We start from the raw sequence: 22,057 nt of genomic DNA, 5'->3' as shown, positions 1-22,057 counted from the left end.
TGTATTTAGACCATTGTTTAAATTAGACCATCAGTAAATTCAACCTAATCCACTCTACAATCCGACACCATCTTTTTACAGGTGAGACAACTACCTACACATGCTTCATTATATCCCAGGAAGAAACCATGTTGTATCATAATCAAACAAATCTCCATCAAAGAAAGCACTGGAAAGGATTTTCTATGTACCAGACTTCATAGCACATTAAAGTTAATCCTGATCACTGTGATCAGTCCCAACACATTTATTCATTCTCAATGAATCCAGAGAAAAGGCTGTGGGTGAAACAGGTCTTGATTCAGGAATATGCTCCCGTCTGTATTTTTCAATGTAAGGTACAGCTACTTCCCAAACCTAGAGGACAGAAAAAGCAATAGCAGAGTCAGACGTGAAGGCTGAAAGATTTTATGTTCAAACTGAGTCACATGTCAATTCCCAAGATCAGAGAACCCTGTGCAGACATGAGCAGGGCATAACTAACTGACTGTAATAGATATACAGAAATAAATTGCATGTGGCAATCTGAAATAGACATAGGGTCAGAGATGGTGGCTGAAGAGCGAGACGGCTACTGAGCGCAGGAATCTGTAGGGACATTACAGTTTTGCTGGGTAAAGGGGGATCTAGGTGCAGTTGCAAGGGAATGGTATATAGCTACGGTCCTGACTGGTGCAAGGTGAGTTTTCTCAGGTGGGAGGAGGCATTGCATCTCCTAGTACCCAGATGATGTCCTAGGAAGGGATAGGAGCTGGTAGGGATGTGTCCCTGGTGTCTTACAGAAAGCACCTTGTCATGCAGGAGCCAAGGTAGCATGGAATGGAAGACTGGCATGGCCAAGAAAGGTCAGTGATGGGCAGCACTGGCAAGGAATGGCAGATCTGACCAGACTTTGGGGCTCGGATTTACTAAGGAACCTAAAGGTTGGAAAGTTTTCCTTTTTCTCCTTTATCATTCCCCCTAGCAGGGCTGTAAGACAGGTGGGCTATTAGGGTCCATATGGCTGCAAATAGTTTGATAGGTCAGTAGGGACCTCATCTCTCTCCCTCTCTCGCTCATTCTTCTGTTAGTTATATTTTACAACTGTAAAAAACCAAAGTGGGTTCCGAACCCTCTAGCCGAGCACACAGTAGGGCTGTGTTAATGCACATCCTCATTGCTGTTCTCGCATCCTTGCACTCCTATAGTTTGCCAGGCCCTCTCTTGTATCTGGTCTTGAATTGGGTAACAAGCTCTTTGGGATATGGACTATCCTCCTACTCCCTGGCCCCTGTCCTGCAATGAGCTCCCCATGGATAGTACTCAGCAAGTGTCCATAGTCCCACTGACTTGAATGGGGCTCCGTGTGGATGCAGAAGACTGCCTTCATGGGGCTCATTGCAGGACTGGGCTGATATTTGTAAAGACCTGTCAGTTTCAATAATCTGTCATTTATCAATAACACAACGGAGGGGACTCATTTTAAAATATATTATTTTTAAACTAAAAGCGTCCCTTTAAAAGACTATGACAAACTAAAATCTCCACACATATTCCTTCAGAGACGATGGTAATTAAATCATGCATGTGAGGAGAAGAGCTGTTTTTCCCCTGATGCATCAAGGGCCATTTTAAAAAAAGAACTACAGATCTCTTCGTAAGGAATGAATGAATTTGCCGCACAAATGCCAGTATCAACACCTGCCTTCTGCTCCACAAGCAGCCTGTGAGCTGCCTCAATGTCTGGGGCCATGAAGCGATCCTTTAGCCAAGGCCTGAAAGGAGACAAATTGAGAACATTAGCCAAACATTAACCAACACTGTAGTTAGCAGGTCTTCAAAGCTGTAACCTTTGGGAAAACGTTATTTGATTTTACCTTACAACAGAGCGCACAAGGTCATAGACTTTCTCCAATGGGGTGGTTGTTCTCAGGGGGCGTAGGAACTCAATGCCCTGGCAGGCTGCAAGAAGTTCAATGGCCAACACTAGGAAACCAAACAGTGAAAGGCGGGATAGTGGGTTTTAAGATGTACAACTCATTGTACGTTTACATTTGGAGAACCTCTCAAAGGAGTTTGTTACTGTTACTTAGTACCTCACAACTTCAAAGTGCTATGCAAAGTTTATTTGAGGCAGATAAACAGAAGACCCATTTAACAGATGGGGAAACAGATGGCGGTTCCGGCCGATACTTAAAAACAGTCTCTGATTTTGGATGTCCAAACGTGCTGAGCCTGACTTTTCAAGGTTCTAAGTGCTCAGAGCGCCCGGTGTCTTCAACTGGCATGCTGGCTGCTCAGCACTCATGGTGTACTCCAAGGTACACCCCAAAACAGAGACATTCTAAATCAGAGCCCTTCCCCAGAACTAAATTAGATGTAGCGATGGGCCTGAGCTGTAGAATTCAGATCCAGTTTTGAAACTCCCAGGTGCGCTGGGGTGTCGAGAGATGGAGTTTGGTTCAGGCCCACTTCTCATTAGTATGAGAACTCTGGTAGAACTAAAAGATCTTGACACATATGTATTGGAAAAGCTTGCACAGTGTCTGCCTGTCTAGTCAGTGGCATTTGTCCCTCACTTACACAACAGCCAAATTTTCCTAAGGAAAATGTTACCTAAGACACATTGTTTTCTCTAGTTACATGTTCACTTTGCTGAATGTACAAAATGATAATACTTAGTATTTTTAGAGATCTCTACAGCTTCAAAGCACTCCACTGTATAAACCTATGTACGAGCAAATTGTACATATTGGTTTTTGTGGTATGTATTGTTGTGTTCTTCCAGCAACAGCTGAAATTTGTATTTTAAAAAAGTTACAACTTTAATCTTTCGAGACAAAGATGAATGGAAGAATTTTGGCTTAGTGTCTCTTTGATAAGCCGTTTTGTTTCAATGAAATACACTAATTACATTCATCTCAATAATATTTCTGCTAGAAAGAAATTAAAGTAATAACTTAAGACAATATCTTAAAAGACTTCTTTAAAATGACTGGAGGGTCCATTTTAAAAAAAACACGATGCCATGTAGAAGAAAGGCATTTAGTTTTAACCTAGTTACAATACAGTAGATCTGTCTAAAAATCAGTGTCTTAATTTTACCTTGTTCAACATGTTCAATAACTTTCAATGCTTTTCGTGCAGCCCATCCGCCCATGGACACATGGTCCTCTGTAGCAGCACTGGTTGAGAGAGAATCCACAGACGAGGGGTGGCACAAGGCTTTATTCTCAGAAACTGCAAAAGTCCAGTGTGAATAAATGGTGTACTGTATGGACAAACAGGAGCTAGAAACAATGGCTGAGTCTAAAACGCTGCAATGAAGGATCCAGATCCATCCATGGTAAGTGTGTGCCCATGGTATGGCTTGACTGAGCCATCTGCAATATCGAACATTCAAGCCATTTTGCCCCTGAAGACAGTAATGTTGTACATTGATCATCCGATGCTGATATTAACCCAAATATATAAAGGTAAATATTACATCCAGAGAAAAGATCTTGTTTAAAATAGACCAAGGGTCAGCTCTTCAGCCCAGCTCTGGTGGTGCAAACTAGCTGCAAAACCTCCCCACTATTTCCTCCTTCGCTCTTGGCATCCTCAGTGTAGAACATTCCCAAGAGAAAGAAGATATGGCTGGGAAATTCCAATGCCCCTGAAATCCAGAGCTGTTTGAATGGAGTCTTAAAGCAGCCCCCTAGGATGCCTTAACTTATGTCAGACCAGCCCCCAGCTGGCCCCAGGATCTGGGGAGCGTAAAAATTGCTTTCCCCTTCCCCAGCATCGAGCCCGGCAGGGCCAGACTTACTTTAGCAGGGGGGTAATGAAGCACTTATTCACAGTATTCTAGCTTCATCTGGACCTAAATCTTTCACTGTGAATCTGACTAAATAAAATTCACTTGTAGCCCCCTTGCCACAGAGAAGCAGCTCCCATATAAAACAACCCAGAATCAGACTGAAAAAGCAGTTGTCTCTCTTGCCTATGCTTGAGGGATGCACACAGCTCATGGAGAATTGGCTGTATACTGTTTGGCATGCATGGGATGGGACACCAATGGCAGACTCCAGAGAGGCTTCACATGGCTGGGGCATGTGAGCTGAGCCTGGGAATCAGGATGGAGGACTTGGAAGAGAAGCAGTCTCAGAGTTACTCTGTGCAGTAGAAGGGGCGACAATCATTTTGCCTCTCCCAGTCAGAAGGTCTGAGACGGACCCAGTATCCCTAGCTCCAAATCAGAAAGTCTGAGGTCCAAGATGAGACTGCACCAATGAGGACTGAAAGCCAGCTGAGTCCGTTAAGGTCTCCTCTCCCACACTGTTAGGCATGCTAGAGTCTCACCAGAAACAGAGCTGGAATCAGCAGTCTCTCGTCTGATACAGGCCTCCAGCTGTAACACTGGATACTCATTTTACTTTCTCATGTCTGGTCGAGAAGTTTGCCTGCCTGCGGATCTTTGTTTCAGCATTTCTGCAGATAGACTCCTACCTGAAACGTACCTTCAATATACTACCCATCTGAGAAAACAATTCTAAACTGCCCAGCACCAGCCCACTACTGCTACACAGAACAATCAGAGTAACAAAGCATGCTATGACCAAATGGTCAGAGACCAGGAATTGTACATAGAAGTCAGAGTTCTTATCAGGACCCTGGGCATTCTTGGGACACACAATATTGAAGATGAGTGGAAGGCTGAGCCCTACACAGAGTGCCAGGCCTGCCAGTCTATTGACTCAAGCTAGTGAAAGGAGTGGGCCCCTCCACGGCCCTGCAGAGGAATCACATTCTTCCACCAGGACAAGTGGTGAGGAGGCCTGTTAGAACCACCTCACCATCAGCATACACTATTTGACAGACAAGCGGTCAGCAATGGCCTCATAGTATCACTCCTTTACAAGCCTTCAGATACTCCCGAGAGGTCAGAAGACTACAATTACCTTACACGGTGGCTCTTTCTGACGTCAAGGGAGAGGACAACATTGAGTATCAACACCAGCAATTTACTTTTCAAGTGCCTGAGCCCAAGCTCTCTCAACAGATTGGTTCACACTGGAGTGCAAACAATCAGGTTAATATCCCAGAACCATGGTATGCTTCACCAGTTCATGATGTCATGTCTTATCTACCCATCAGGTCACCCTACAGTGGAGAAGAGAATGTCCAGGCCATTCATGGTCAAGAAGAAATCAATGACTCTGGCTTTGAAGGTGGAGAACATGACATGATGGTCACACCCTACCTGAGCCTAGACAGGTTAAGCCCACCATAAAGTTATCCTGTGAATCACTGAGAGTCCCTACAGATGTGGTACATAAATGGATAGCACCCCAAGAAGGCTTTGTTGTTATGACCTCTGGGACAGGGCATACAGCGTGTAACATTTGGTATGTCCCAGAAGCACAGTCTCATGTATGCACCTCTGTATGAATCAGGGGTTATGTAGGTCTGAGATTACATAGCCCAGAAGAGTATTTTCTGTATTTTGTATGTTTGCACATGGTTTGTTTTAAACTTGATGAGGCCATCAAAGTCTGTAGACAGGGAAGAGTGTAGCCACCTTGCTAGGCTGGGGACTTCAGAGAAACAGCTCCCAGCAGCTCCCACATACCACAGCACAGACTGGAACTCCAATGGAGACTGCCTGTCCTGGGTGGGAGAAGGGGAGAGACAGCCTGTGGAGGATGGGCCAGAGTCTGACTGACATGCCCGAGATACCAAGAGCAGACCCTGGGAAAGCTTGCACATGGGCTGAGTCATGTGAGCGGAGCTTGGCAGGGACCTGTGACCAGGGGGAGAGCTGGCTGCAGGGAGTCAGGCTGGTAGAGAAACAGCCTCAGATTTGCTCTGTGCAGTAAAAGGGGAGACAGGCAGCCATTTTGATTCTCCCCATGAGAAGGACTGAGCCTGCTCCGGAGCCCCCAGCTCCACAACAAAGATGAGTCCTGAGATTCTGCTGCACCTCTGAGAAATGAAAGCCAGCTGAGCCCATAGGCCTCCCCTGCACCAGGATCATTGTTGTGGGATTGGTTGAGGCCTCATTTATTTAACGTCATTGATTCCTTTGCCTGTTCTCTTCCCCTCTTTTAATTTACCCCCATCCCTTCTGTGAATAAAATGGCTGTGTGTTGGGTTTGATTTACTGTACCTGTGAATTGTAATAGCCTGGGGCTCATAGGGCTTGTTACTGGTTTATGCACCCAACCACTAGCTGGAGACACCATGCGCTAAGCACCCAGGGCCGATTGCTGTGTCCCTGAGAAGGAAAGATTAAGGGGCTCCACACCACCCTTGGCGATTGGGGTGTCCCAGAAGGGGAGGGCTACAGATAGAAATTATACGTTTTGTGTAGAATCAAAAATAGAATTGTTTGTACATAGATAATTTGCTTTTTAGCTTTGTTGTGCTTTTAGGGCCTGATTTTCAGAGGTGCTGGGTACTTCTAGCTCCTACTGATTTCAAGTGGGACTGTGGCGCTTAACCATTCCGAAACTCAGACTCCAATCCTACAAAGATTTAAGCACTTGAGTAATCCTACTGTTGCCAACATTGTATTTCAAAAATAAGGAATTGTTTTCTTAGCACCCCCAACTCACCCCGTTCCCCAATATTATCATCATTATTATCGTTAATAAATAAATAAAATAAATGAACATTACTCACCTAAATTCACATGGGGCATTTCTTGCTGCTTTTTGCAGCACTCAGCAATGCCTGATCTTGTTGTACAGAGATGAAAAAATAAGGGACGTCCCTTATAATAAGGGACTGTTGGCAACCCTAGCTGGACTGCTCACCGGTTTAGAGCTAAACACATACATAAATCTTTGCAGGTTCAGGGCCTCTGAAGGGGAGACAGGGCTGCAAACTATATCAGATAGCTCAGCTGGACATGGGGAGAAAAGAAGAATTTACAGCTGGAGCTGAGAGCTGTTTTTTCTGGGGGTTCCTTTATCAGTACTATCAAACTATCACAGTGCTAACATAGGTTGATCTTTCTAATTTTGTGCTCTTGCCAGTCTTGCTTAGGTCTTTGTGTACTCACCTAGGGCCGCTGCTGTGCAGTGAGCAATCATGAAACCAGAATTCAGACCCCCTTCGGTGACTAGAAATGCAGGCAGCTCACTGAGAGATGGGTTGCATAGTCTTTCAATCCTTCTTTCACTAATTGCAGCAAGTTCATGGACACCAATTGCCAGGTAGTCCAGAGCCTGCAAGAGAAGCTCTTGATGGAATCAGCTGATTTTTTAAAAAAATTTCAGAAAATAAACTAATATTTCTCCAAATGCTTAATTACCTTTGCAGGGTATTCACCATGAAAATTTCCTCCAGAAATGGTCTCTCCCCTTTCAGCAAAAACCATCTTTAAAGACAAGTTAAGGTGTGAACATGAATGAAGAACGGCTGACGTACCACACATCTCTGGATAACCAGAATATCATATCTGAAAGGAGGAAGAATTGATGTGCAAATGCATATGCATATATAGTGTAGCTCGCACTTCTGCATGTTCAGTTGTCAGAAAAATGTAAAACAATGCCCAGTTCTCCCACCATACAGATACAGATGAATAGTGTATTTTATTAAATAGGCTGGATGGTCAGCAGGTGAAGGCTATAAGGAATGCAAAGCCGCACTTGAGCACAGTTTCTAGTGTAATTTTCAATTGCCAATGGTGCTCTCGCCAATGGAGGTGAAATTTTATATATAGTGAGCAAGATGGGCACTCATCACTACTATCAGCTAACACAAAGGAGCATCTTTTGTACATTCCTTTATTCTTAAAGAGTGGAATTCACCCTTGTTCAGAGCACTAATACAAGGCGTATGCACAGAGCTTCCCAAAATGAGCTCACACAGCTCTTAAAAGTGGTGCATAGCTCTTGTAGTTACCCTTTGTAGAACTCAAAGTGCATTCTAGAATGCAAGTTTTGCCAACCTTGAGCCAACCTTGTGTCAACTGACAAGTCACTGTTGACCTTCAAGTCCAATTGGCTGCCAAAGTTCCCAGCTGCCCTTATAACCATGTAGGCCTTGATCCAGCAAAGCACTTAAATGTGTGCTTAACTTTAAGCAAGAGCAGTCCACTGACTAAGCACATATGTAAGTGATTTGATGGATCAGGGCCATAATTTCTGCTTCATTAGCTAATAATTATTTAGAAGGGAAAAAGTAACCAAACAAAATTTTACTGAGAAACTGAATCATCAAAAAGATACAGGATTGTCTGTTGCACTGTTAATTTCAGTCGTGATTATGTCCTTTACAAAAGCTATCGTGTCATTCGCCACACCGTGGACCTAAAAGAAACAATAGCAATTAGCCACAGGTCATGTCTATTTGTAGTTCAAGACACAGATCCATCCAATTCTACTTTCTGAGAGCACACTTCTGCCTTGACCCCACTCCCAGACTTGGCACTCACACAGGGATACAGACTTTGATTTGATGTGATAACCAGGGAAATTGCTATTGTGGAATGCTAGATATACTGTACTCATTAAAGATTTGACTTACTATTATTACGACATTATAATATGATGATGACAACATAAATGTATAATTCTTTGTGTGTTTGGGTTGGCGTCCCCTTGTTCCTCAGCCACAGGTACAACCTCTATCCGATCAAGAAAGTACTCAAAGCTTAGCTAATTGGTCAATGTATATTAGGTATTATTAAGGAATTATAACTAAACTTAGGAAACCCCAGTTCTTTAGTTTTTACACATGCAAAGCTCCCACCAATTTCAATAGTTTTGCTTGTGTTAATATGGATTGAGTTCATTGAAAGTTAAAAATCACTCCTGTGTACAAGATCCAGGAATTACTTATGTCTCACTTAAGCCCTATTTTGAGCTGAGTGGGAAATAATGTAATTGCATTATTTTAAAGGAGACAACCAACACTTAACTGACATTACACAGGGATTGGGATTTCACTGCCACTAGCCTATCCCTGTATGAGGGAGTGGGAAACTCATTTTACCTGAGGGCAACAGCGCAGCGTATATGCATCCTGAACTCGGTCACAAAATCTGTGACTCTCTGCAAAACAAAAGGAAGGTTCTTATAGAAAAGGTCACACATCACTGTTTTAATTCCCTGTCTGTCCTGGAAATCAAATAGGTGACTTGCATGGCAGGAAGCAAAGATGTTTCACCTGCTATTTCTGATGGATGATGGTCAGAGTCTAAAAGTGACCTAAATCGGAATGCCACTTCAATCTGCCCCCGATGGGCACGCACTGCATGAATATCTGTTAAGAAATAAAAGAGCATTACACTTTTGCTTTTCCCTCTCCAAAAGTTAAGAGAAAGTGAACACAGAAAATTCAATACCAACCAGTGTCAAAGGCTCTAGTTGTACCCTTCAGGACTTCAAGTGTTAGTGCAGCAACTATGTCCGCTTGCCTAGCAATAGCGCTGGCTCGTTCCACGGCTTCACATCCCAGAGAGGAGATCATTTGGGTTCCATTGATAAGAGCCAGGCCCTTCGGAGAGATAGCAGGTGTTTATTTTAAGTGAATCTGTTGCAGCCTTACACATGCCACAGCCATTGTAATTTTCATAATTACACGTGTCAGTTAAAGAAAGGCTTTTCTAAGATTCCTGGATCGTCATTAAATGAATCATAAAAAGGGCTAGAGATGCTATGGTCTCAGCTGTTTGGTTATTTTTTGATACAGACAAGCCACCAGTTACTTTGAAGCTGTTACATCCCCATGTCTCCTAATTGGGAGTTGTTTTCCAATAGTTAGTTTCACTAGCAAGCCAGTTATAGCCATCTGGCCACGATTGCTGATCAGCTCAGGGGGTTCCTGGTATAGGTTTGGTGAAACCTAGCAAGCCAGATATACAGCTAAGGCCCTAAAGACGCTTCCTGTCATCCCAACATGCAGATGATTGTCTAAAGTCAATGGGAGTAGTGTGTGTACTAGGACTACAGGAGAAATCACTGGCAACAATCCACTTCAAGATCTCAAAGGGCACGACAAACATTTCCATTTGTCCCCTCTATGGGTCCTAGGACAACTATATTATGCAGTGGCGAATACTAAACATTTACATTACTGCAGTAAAAGTGGAGGTACTTTTCCTACAATAAAATAGTATGGTGATGTGACATCATTGCTCTAAAGCAAACATTTACTTTTAACTGTTAGTCTCTATATGTTCCTTAGAAATTCTGCCATGTTACATGAGGTTTATTTCATGTTACTTCAAACTTTATTTAAGGGCACAGGACAGCTTTCTTTTTCTTTTTCTTTGTAAGAGTAACCCTGCTACTGATTTTTGACAAAATTATTAAATTCAGCTCTAGACATGAAGAAGATGAGGTATGAAAACCCCCACACCAAAGCAAGGAAACTTAGGGCAGATTTATACTACCACTTAAGCTCATCTAACGTATGTTGCTCAGAAGTGTGAAAAAGACCCATCAACCCCCTCCCCCTCTGCCCCACCGCCCAAACAGTGCAAGTTTCCCACTGTCCACACCGGTGCTATGTCCGTGGGAGACTTGCCGTTAGACTGAAGGTGGAGATTCTGTTTTAACTCACCTTGGGCCTGTTCTAAAGCTCACTGAAGCCAGAGAAGTCTTCCCATTGGCTTCAGTAGGCTTTGGCTCAGGTATCTTGCCGCATGTACTGTAGTTATGACAATTACTATGGTCCACCATCAAGAGCACTGGAATATCTTACATACTAAGAACCTACATGTCAGTTTATGTGGGTAAGATTTCATCAGCCTGGGTTTTTGTTTAATAAATAGATGAATACACTTACATAAATACACATTTATACCACGCTAATGCTAGTTACTGCTTATTAAATATCACAAAATGTGTTTAAGTTATAAAATGTGTTTCTTTCTCTAAACTACCAACACAAAAAGCCTTCTGGTCCCCACAATGCAGGATAAAAGCCATCTGAATTACTAAAGGTTTTACATTCTTAAACAAAACCCATCTCATAAAATAAGGGCTTGTCTGAACACAATACTCCTGGTGACAGCCAGCTGAGATGAGCCCCAAGCGCTGAAATGTAGAACAGAGAGCAGATAGGTCAGTTCTGCAGTAATTAGTGCAGCGTGCAACAGCAGGAAGAAGATTATTTGCGCTGGTTTAGTTGCCATGGAAGTGGGATGCATCTACACTGGCACTACACCAATTTAATTTCCACTGATGCAGACTTACTTTAGATAGGAATTGGGGTAATTTCCATTGATGGATGTCCAGGAAATCACTGATGGTAAAAAGTGTGCGTGTGGATGAATGGCAGTTCCCAGTGGAACTTTTATAGACAGGACCTAAGTTTTACCCTGGACTGAAGCGTTGTACACAGAGCTTCTATAAATGATTGCGGTTGAACTAAATCGCATGTAAATGGGAGGTGAAATGGAAACGCTGACATACCCTTTACTGTAGAGTCTCTAATGGGTTCCCTGTAACAGATGTCTAATAACCTTCTGGAACTGGATTTAAAATAATAATTAATTCATCTCACTTTTAAAATATGGGCAACATATGCATAAAGCAACTACCAATTGGCTAGGCTTGGTTTTCATTACCTCCTTTGGTTTCAAGGTTATCGGTTTCAGGCCATGGGCTTGCAGCACCTGTAAAGCAGTTTATTGAACAGGGCGTTAGTGAAAAATGCCTTTCAATACATTGATTGGACGACTGCTGATTGCATACAACCCTCTTTTTTATCTTATGCTAATGAACATTTTGGAATATTCCACAGTAAAGGGAGGGGGGGAAAGCTTTTTATGCACTAACATTTAGAACCCTGTTTTGACCTGGCTGCCTGAACTAATGCATGCTCTGTCCTGTCACATGACACACCCGGGCTTCAAGTCCAATGCTGTCATTCCCCAGGGCCAGCACAGTCTGGGACTAGGAGTGCTTGAGAGGTAGTGCAGTCGCAGCCCATTAAGGAGTGGTGGCATTATTCCACACCATGAAGCAAAGACTCTTATGGCAAATGAAGGAGAAGTATTGCTTTGATTCTGACTAGAATCCTACCCAGTCCTCCTCAGCTGGACAGATGGTAAATCGAAAAGAGAGACCTGCTGAGGAAGTGATGACGGGGAGAAGCAGGAAGAACAATGGCAGGCAAGAGATGCTCGAGCCCCCAGAGGAGCTGCAGAAGACTTTTCCACCAACAGCAAATGCAGTTAGTGAATGGAGGAAGGATGGCTTTTGGTTAGGGCAAGTAACTGGGAATCAGTAGGGTGGGTTCAATTTCCAACTCCGCTACAGACTGCTCGACTTAAATGAGTGTATCATTAAATGAGATTAAAATCCTTAATCTCTTTGTGCCTCGGTACCCTTCTGTAAAATGGAGATAACTGCACTTCCCTATCTCACAGGGATGCTGAGAGGCTACATACTGGGGAGGTGCTCAGATACTATGTTGATGGGAGCCATGTCAGTACCTAGGCAGATAAAGAATGGAATAAGCTACCGAGGGGGGTTATGGAATCTCCATCATTCGAGAGATCCATGGCTGGATCAAACACTGAACTATTAGGGATGGAATAAATTTAAAAAAATAAATCAATTCTGCCATGGTGTAACTGGGTAGACTAAATGATGCCACAAAGATCCCTTTCAACCCAAATTAATCTATTGAAAATGTTATATGTTTAAGTCATGTGTTTTCCGCTTTACTGAAGTTTATACATCTGCTTCTTGCCATTATAATATGTAACAGAAATCTTAGTAACTCCTCTCTCCTCAGGAGAGAAAAAACCCTAAAAGTCTCCATTTACTTTTAGCATTTGAAACCACATCATTAATCCTCAGTTTTGTGGGATCATCTCAGGTTTGGTGGGCCAGTTCTGATGTTTGCAGGACAGAAGGTGCACTAACAAATCTTTGGAGCTGGTACAACATGACATCTTGTCCATCCATCCAGATTCGGGCACTCATCAGTGTTGGATCTTGCATCATGTTGCTTCACTGCAAGGTGACCATGTCTGTCTAGGCATTATTGATATGCCAGACATGGTGGAATCTAAACCCCAATATCATGATGCCTGGTGTTTGCTTGTTTTGTTCTATCCTTATGCTTCATTTTTCACCATGGTACCTGTCCTACAGGACAAAGTGTTGAAGTAGTGCAAAAACAAATACTTCAATCACAAGAAAGTGACACACAAAATCCAAACGATATAAAATATTATGAATCCATCGCATAGTTCTGATGAAAAAATTTCCCTTTGTTCTCATAATACACATAGTCTACTCAGAGCCAATTGAAGGAGACAGACAAAGAAGTCTAGTAGTTAGACACATTGATCTTACATATTTAGCATCAGCCCAGCCACTCTTTGGGGACCACATCTTTCCTTCTCCTATGAACCCCAAAGCAAGATGAGAAAGAGGGGCTAAGTCCCCACTGGCTCCAACAGTCCCTTTCTCGGGGATATAGGGCAGGCAGGATGCTAGGAAGAAAGCAGAAATCAGACTTTGGTTAAAGCCTCCATCCATTCTCTCCTTGAAACAGAGACACAGGCACATGAATCTGCCCTGGTTGTCTTGAAGTGACATACTGGAATAGCAACCAGTGAAATGGAGAAGCATCACCCCCCTCGCAAACTGCCATTTGTTAATTTTTCCTAAATTAGCTCCTGTAGTTTAAAAATAAACCAATTGTTTTTGGCTGACAAATCAAAACAAAACCTGATACGGGATTAAATTTTTAGTGTAGCTTAGTCCCACAAAGGCCAATAAACTCAAAGTTAAGGTTGAAATTCCAGCTCCAATATAGGAATGGGAGAATCTCAGCTGTGTCACTACATCTGACAACCATTGGTGGGGTCACAAGAAAGGCTCCCACTCAGCTCAGCATAGCATAGAATAGAATCATAGAAATATAGGGCTGGAAGGGACCTCGAGAAGTCACCAAGTCCTGCACTGAGGCAAGACCAAGAAAATCTAAAGGGCTCAGTCCTAAGAGGACCCTCTAAAAGTAAGGAACCCACTGAACTGTTGGCTGCCTTTGAGCAGCTGACTGGAAATCTAGGTCCAACTACAGGTCATCACTTTGGCATCATACATTTGCAGAAATTGCAGTGCCTCAGCAAAACTGGGCTGAGTTTCAGCCTTTGAGGGACACCAAGCTTATGGAAGAGGATGCAGCAGACAGCATCTTTGCTCATCCCCAAGTAGAGTAAGATTTAGCCAGGGCTGGCCTTAGGGGTGGGTGACGTGGCTGACGACCCAGGGCGTCATAGTCAGGGTGATGCTGTGGTGAAGAGGCAAGGGGCTCAGGCTCCCCCTCGGTGCCTGCAGGGTGCAGCAGGAGCACCTACCTCACTGCTCCTGAGTGGAGGGCCCCTGCTCGCCACCCCACCTGGTTTCCCAGCCCAGCTCCTAATCCTGCCTCCATACTCTGCGAGCCGGCAGGCTCCTCCCGCCCTCCTCCCCCCACACCCTCTGAGACTGTCCCAGCCCAGCCATTACTCCTTCCATGGGCAGCGTGAATGAGAGCGATGCTGCCCAATGGAAATGGGAGCTGGAAGATGCCAGCCTCTTCAGGGTTGGGAGGGGAAGGGAGCTGAAACTGCAGAGAAAGAGACAAGTAAGTCTGGGGGGTCCTGACCCCATGTCCCAGCTCCCAGGGGGCCCCTCCTGTGCCCCCATTTTCCAACACCCCCCCCCAGGCCCACCCAGCTCCCCGGGGGTCCCTCACTGTGCCTCCACGTCCCAGCCTCCCAGCTCTCAGGGGCTTCCCGTTTTTCTAGCTCATCCCAAAGGGAGGTGTCAGTGCAGGGCATTTGGGATATTTCAGGAGTGAACTTTCCACCATCACCATCCACCCTAGCTACCGCCAGTGTGCGGGAGCATTTGCATTTTAACCTCCCCCACCCATAACCCACCTTCCCTGGGACTGGGAAGGGGCACTTGAATATTGGGGACGCTCAGTAATGGGGTGTGGGGAGAGATCTGCCCTTCTGAAGCCCCCATGTCACTGTCCCCCTGCAGCCCCACACAAATGAGACTCTGTACTACTCTGGTTCCCCCCCCCCCCTTCTGGGTCTCTCAGGTCACCATGCTCCCCTGCCACCACAGCCCTTTGGTGCCCTCCTGTCACTGCTCTTCCCCTTCGGCTGCTGACCCGTTGTGGGGAGCCCAGAGAGGCAGCAGGGGCCAGGGCAATGAGGGGGTGGATGGGGAGCCTGGGGAGGCAACAGGCCAGAGATGCCAAAATACAAGTTCAGCCAGGGAGCTATTTTCCCTAAGGCCAGCCCTGGATTTAGCCCCTAAGCTACTGCAGTTGTTGATGTTACTGAATATTTAGAGACTCAAGTTTCTCAGATCAAATTAAAGCACCATTTCCCAGACCTTTGAACACTGAACCCCATTCAGGAAAATGAAAGCAATCACACACACCCCACTGTCAACACTTCCACATTTTGTAAAAAGTCCTACCCATACTCATGTATAGATCATCTGTGCCCTCCATCTCCCCACTAGTCCTGGAAGGTGCACCTCACACTTCAGGAAATGCTTATTTAGTGGCTACTTATGCACCAAGGCTGAAATGTTGGCTCCTTTAGCCCATATATACATATATGCTAGGAATGATTGGGCATTTTCATTTAAAAAAAGAAAATCAATGGCACTGTGTGTTCTAGAAAGTACAGTAGAACCTCAGAGTTACAAACATCTTGGGAATGGAGGTTGTTCGTAACTCTGAAATGTTCATAATGGAACAAAATATTATGGGTGTTCTTTCCAAAGTTTACAACTGAACATTGACTTAATACACTTTTGAAACTTTACTATGCAGAAGAAAAATGCTGCTTTCCCCTGCTTTTTTTTAGTAGTTTACATTTAACACTGGAATGGGTTACCTAGGAAGGTGGTGGAATCTCCATCCTTAGAGGTTTTTAAGGCCCGGCTTCACAAAGCCCTGGCTGGGATGATTTAGTTGGGGTTGGTCCTGCTTTGAGCAGGGGATTGGACTAAATGAACTCCTGAGGTCCCTTCCAACCCTGATATTCTATGATTCTATGAACACAGCACTGTACTATATTTGCTGCTTCTTTTTTTTTTTTTTGTCTCTGCTGCTGCCTGACTGTGGTCTTCCTGTTCCAAATGAGGTGTGTGGTGTTCGTAACTCTGAGGTTCTACTGTACATTTCTCAGTTAAGTCACTTCAGTCTGGGATAGAAGTTTCAATTAAAAATCATCCTGAAATCCAACAATTACATTTTTTTTAAAATGGCTGATAAAAACTTGACAGAACTTTGTATGTCAAATTTTAGCCCTAAGCTGTTGTCTCCAGTAGGGTTTCATAATTCCTCGGCATAGGGGTTTATAATGCAAAGGTACACAGGCCTGTTAATACAAACTGAAAAAGCAGCTATTTGTTCACCTCTGACTGAATGCCCCATCTCCTCTAAAGTCAAAGCCACCCTGTGACTTTTAGCAGCATTAAACGCCTTTGAGAATTTCCTAGCTCCTGGTGCTTCTGGGATCTACCTCAAGCCCAATTAATCCCTGAACGTGTGGAAGAGGCAAGGAGGAGTCTGTGGGACTGAGGAAAGATGGAGAGAAGGGCATAAGGTGACCAGATAGTAAGTGTGAAAAATTAGGACTTTTTGGGGGGGAGGGCATAGTTGCGTATATAAGATAAAGTCTCTAATATGAGGACAATGCCAATAATATCGGGACATCTGGTCACCCTATGAGGGCAACAGGCAACAGGCAGTGTAGATTCTCTTCCTTTCCCTCTGTGGACTTAAAAAACTCTGTGACTAAATTCATGTTCCTTTACTTCCCATGTCACATAATGGAAGGCAGCACAGGGTTCACCTTCCTGAGTTCGCCCTGATGTGTATAACCGTAGCGCCTCTATTAGCTTTATGTCCCCAGAGCAATGCAAAAACCTTACATTCATATCAACAGATTTAAAAAAACTAGTGAATCTTGTGCTCAGGAAAGATGATGGATTGAAAGAAAACCATCTAAACTGAAGTTTATTCACAGAATGAGTATAATAGCAGACAGACAGACAGTGGGAGGAAGTTTGCAGTGGCTCTCTCATTGGCGGGACCATTTCTAGGAATGAAAGGTAGCTAGTTTCCAAGGCCACCCTGAACTTCCCTGCTGAGCCTGCCAGCAATGATATAAGTGGCATTAACTGTTTCGATGGTTTTGTTAACATGATTAACTGCCTACTAGCAACCAGCCTCAGGCCAGCTACTCAGTTAGGGCCCACTTCTGCCACTGTCTTACTCACAGTGAATTATTCCTATGAGCCCTCCTACTGATTTCAATGGAACTACTCACATGAGTAAACATGTCTCAGTGGGACTAGTCCTGCAAACACCTATGTGATAATTTTTTTCCCAGGAAGTAGTGCCACTGAACTCAAAGACACTCACATGAGTGTTAGCCAGATCAATGAGCAACTGTTGCTGAACTGAACCCCTACCAGAAAGCCTCGCAGTTCGAGAATCAAGCCCTTAGCAGACAGGCAGTCACTATGGTGATAGATGAGGTATAAATACCTAGAAAGAGTAATATTTCACGTAGGCTGCTTTTCAAATAACTGATAAAGTCACAGCTTGCACTGACTATTAGCCTTCAGCTGCTTTTGAACTGGCAACCTAGTGTCTTCTCAGGTAATCAGCCCTGAGCAAACATTCTTAATTTTGCTTTCACTTTGTGTTAAATGCACACAATGGAGTTTATTTTCATGCCAAAGTGTTACCATAATATAATGACCCAAAAGGACAAAAGTAATACAACTGCAAAAGGTAATCTGAAGTGCTGCCTTTTTCTCCTCTCCCAAACTATACCACTGTTCTTCCACCACAAATTCTGGCTCGAAATTAATAAAACTATGAACACTTAAGAAAAACAAATCAGTAAAGAAGGTAGGGGTTGTGGTTACGACACTGGACTGGGATTTGGGAGATTTGGGTTCAATTTCTGGTTCTGTCACAACCTCCCTGGGTAATGTTGGCAAGTCAACTAAACTCTCTGTGCCTCAGTTCCCAATCTTCTGCGTGCTGTATACCTTTGTCCCATCTTGTCTACTTAGACTCCTTGGGACAGGGACTCTATCTACTTGTGCAGTGCCTAGCACAATGGGCCTGTGATCTAGGCTGCGGTCTCTAGGCACCATTGTAATATAAAGGATAAAACAGCTGTATTCATTTCTAAATATCTTTTTTACCATTAAATGCTTCAATAACTTGCTGGAGAGTTTCCAGTGAAATTCCACTGTATCCTTTTGCTAAAACATTGATCCTGAGAGCTAAAAGCATGCGAGATCTCGCTGGGATCAAAGGCTTCCCGACACCTGCAATGACAACAATCTCAAGGTTACAACCCCCAATTCTAACAGTTGTGGAAGAGAAACAAATTTGAAATCAATTTCCCACTACCTGCGGAATGTGACCGAACTAAATTCACTTGAAGTTCCCTACAAAGAAAGAAAAGTCATTTAAAAACCAACTTCCAATGTTCAAACATAGAAAAAGTTTTTCACAAAACTGAGCAAAAAATATCCCTCTCCTTTTCGGAAGAAAAATGGACTAAAAATGTACACTGTAGAAATAATATGGATCTACTTTCTATATCCATTTTCTAAATTAAAGAAGGAAATAGATACAACATACTTGAGTTTACTAGTTGGAATAACCGTTCGAGCAAACTTCCCAAAGCCAGTGGTGATTCCATAAACAACTGAAAGAAACAGATATTTCAGATAAAGAAGAGAATCTAACTAAAGTCATCTAAAACTGACAACAAAATTAAGTTGGAAAAGAAAAAAAAAAATACCAGTCTGTTCTTTTACAATTCTTTCAATCACTTCTCTTGATTGTCTGACTTCAGCTTCAGCTTCAGGTGTGAGCTAGAAAAACAATAGCGTCAATATCCATTCCTCTATTACTACTTAAAAAACTAACTAAATAAAAAGTATTTGGAGAGTTAGATTCTTTCAAAATCTTTACCTTGATCTTATAGAGCCCCTTTCCTAAATTGACCAGGTCCCCTGGTGTTAAACTGTTCCCATCTAAATAAATATACTGCGCAAAAGAACTGCATTTTAGTGAGTGTCATGTATATGTAAGCAATTTCTAAACAATAACTAAATAAATACAGTGAAAGCTTAATAGTGAACTGGGTTACACCAGCATTCAGCCCCGTTCTCATTCATACAGTAAGACTCTCTCAGAGAAGCATTAGCAAAGAACAGCTTATTTTACGAGAGGTAACAAGTTAAGCAGTCATCATGGATGATCCTGCAAACACTGCAGAGCAAAGTGCTTCTGTGGTAGCTTCGGTGAAGTTACCCACAGTAATAGAAAGCTCTACACTTGGTAGTAAATGTTTGCAGGAACTTACTGAGTCCTACTGAAAACAAATAGTATATGTCACAAACAGCAATTCCATTTGAAATGTTCTGTGGGGTCCCGCTCTGTGTCATGGGCAAATAAAGAAAATAGGTTTTCTTTGAATACTGCCATTTCCCCCACCGTGATAAGAGGATTTCACCCTACTTCACCTTCTAACATAAAAAAACTATTGGAATTGGGGCACATCTTATTAAGATCATTATTGAGCCATACCTTTTCTGGTTCTTGATATTTGCTATATCTGAAGCCATGTAAAGGAAAATAAAGGACATTCAAAACCCACACAAATAGCTGCCATTTAATTAGAGTTTTTGAAGGAAGCCCTTTGAAGGGGGAAAAAGTGCTAAGCATTTTCAACTTTTGCAAATCTAAGAATTGTAAAAATTAACCAAAACAATGCTCAATAAAGGATACAAATCAACTCCTTCTAGCTTAGATGCAATGAAATCCGAAGACATTACATCTCCTTCTATAGCTACAATGAAGAATGGGAAAAACAAACAGAATGAAAACTTATTGCCCATAGTTTGTTGCTACAGAGAATTCTTCATTAGCTAGAAAAAAATCAGTGACAAGAATTCTAATTTGCAGCCAAATGTATTTAAATGTCTTAACAAACATACAGTAAAAATGTAGTTACCACACACAAAAATCCAAAACCTACAGCCAAACACTTCATATCCCACCCAACTGTATGACACAACAGACGACCTAAAAAGCCTTCTCAAAACTGAGTTTGCAATTTAGTATTTTTTCTTAAATTTTAGATTTGCTATATCACAGAAATATAACATTGCACGATAAACAGAAAATACACACTCTGGGTCTCCTAAGCAAGTGCAGTCACCATATAATTTGTCATTGCAGGTTTGCTTACCAACTTCAACAAACTCATTGTCCTCTAGTGTGTCCTCCAAAGTATCATCATGATCCAGCAAGCCAAGGCCTTTGCACCTCCGAACACAGAATTTCACTTCTTCCACTGAGGCAAAGCCCCCATTATCAGGCTTGTTTTTCATGTAACGTCTCACAGCTTCCTTCCCCAGCCATCTCACTGTGTTAGTGCCAGTTTGGCAAGGCACTGCCAGCCATTCCCCTCGGACATGTACTGTGTACCTTGGCATACTTCTCCTCTGTCTATGGCTGTCCCTCCACTAAAGGCGGCTGTGGTGTGAATCAGCCTTGTGTTTACCACACTATAGCCTAAAGAACAGCACCTGACTGGATTCCAATGTCCCAATCAGGAAAGGGCAAAAATCCTCTCTCCACCCCGAGATCCCCGCCTTCACAAATAAGTTAGTGTATTTAACAAACTTTATCTACTAAAAAGCCAACCCTAGCAACAAACCTTTTCCTAGACAGGGGATGTGAAACTGCTGACACAGGAGTTATCTTTTGAGATTGTGCCAAGGATGTAGCACCAGTTCCTTAAAGGTATTTAGGCGCCTCTATACCTTCGAGGGTCTGGACTGTAGAGTCTAAATCTAGCTCTAGTTTGTAGAAAAGACGGTTACTCACCTTTGTAACTGTTGTTCTTCAAGATGTGTTGCTCATATCCATTCCAATTAGGTGTGCGCGCACCGCGTGCACGATCGTCGGAAGATTTTTACCCTAGCAACACTTGGTGGGTCGGCTGAGGCGCCCGCTGGAGTGGCACCCTTATGGCGCCGGATATATGCCCCTGCCGACCCAGCGCCCCCTCAGTTCCTTCTTGCCGGCTACTCCAACAGTGGGGAAGGAGAGCGGGTTTGGAATGGAAATGAGCAACACATCTTGAAGAACAACAGTTACAAAGGTGAGTAACCGTCTTTTCTTCTTCGAGTGCTTGCTCATATCGATTCCAATTAGGTGACTCCCAAGCCTTACCTAGGCGGTGGGGTCAGAGTGAGATGTCGTGGAGTGAAGGACCGCTGAACCAAATGCCGCATCATCCCTGGACTGCTGCACTATGGCATAGTGGGAAGCGAAGGTGTGTACGGATGACCAAGTTGCTGCCCTACAGATCTCCTGTATGGGCACATGAGCCAGAAAGGTGGAGGACGAAGCTTGAGCCCGAGTAGAATGGGCAGTGAGGCGGGTAGTTGGGACACCAGCCAAGTCATAGCACGCACGGATGCATGATGTAATCCAGGACGAGATTCGCTGCGAGGAGACCGGGAGGCCTTTCATCCGGTCTGCCACCGCTACGAACAGCTGGGACGTCTTTCTGAATGGTTTCGTTCGCTCGATGTAAAAGGCGAGAGCCCTGCGAACGTCTAGGGAATGTAGCTGTTGTTCCCTACGCAAAGCGTGCGGCTTCAGGAAGAAGACTGGGAGAAAGATGTCTTGGTTGACATGGAAGGCAGACACCACCTTAGGGAGGAAGGCGGGGTGTGGTCGTAGCTGTACCTTGTCCTTATGGAACACCGTATACGGTGGGTCCAATGTGAGGGCCCGAAGTTCTGAGACTCGTCTCGCCGATGTGATAGCGATGAGGAAAGCTGTTTTCCAGGAAAGGTACAGAAGCGAGCAGGTGGCCATCGGTTCGAAGGGGGCACCCATGAGTCTAGATAGGACCAGATTGAGGTCCCACGTAGGGGCCGGATGACGAATTTGCGGGTACAGACGTTCCAAACCCTTGAGGAACATGCTGACCATGGGATTGGAGAAAACCGAGCGCCTGTTTTCGCCTGGGTGGAAGGCTGAAATCACTGCG

At 43.8% G+C, this 22,057-nt stretch overlaps 1 protein-coding gene across 1 annotated transcript; it reads right to left on the bottom strand.

Moving 5' to 3' along the window:
* Positions 1-213: 213 nt before the first annotated feature.
* On the bottom strand, positions 214-20,486 carry LOC135886503 (histidine ammonia-lyase-like). The gene is made up of 20 exons (XM_065414237.1): positions 20,240-20,486; positions 19,777-19,837; positions 19,576-19,603; positions 18,958-19,032; positions 18,785-18,857; positions 18,622-18,688; positions 18,388-18,425; positions 18,177-18,302; positions 13,290-13,429; positions 11,549-11,596; positions 9,324-9,471; positions 9,142-9,237; positions 8,968-9,026; positions 8,202-8,282; positions 7,280-7,345; positions 7,028-7,193; positions 3,085-3,219; positions 1,857-1,965; positions 1,685-1,754; positions 214-357 (listed from the first exon to the last, which is right to left on the bottom strand). The coding sequence occupies exons 1-20, from the start codon at positions 20,484-20,486 to the stop codon at positions 214-216; spliced, it is 1,977 nt and encodes a 658-aa protein (XP_065270309.1).
* Positions 20,487-22,057: the final 1,571 nt, after the last annotated feature.

Source organism: Emys orbicularis, chromosome 1 (genome assembly GCF_028017835.1).
Source record: "Emys orbicularis isolate rEmyOrb1 chromosome 1, rEmyOrb1.hap1, whole genome shotgun sequence".
NCBI classification, from domain to species: domain Eukaryota; kingdom Metazoa; phylum Chordata; order Testudines; family Emydidae; genus Emys; species Emys orbicularis.
The sequence above is the reverse complement of the archived record's forward strand: the minus strand, read 5'-3'. Positions and strand labels throughout refer to the sequence as shown.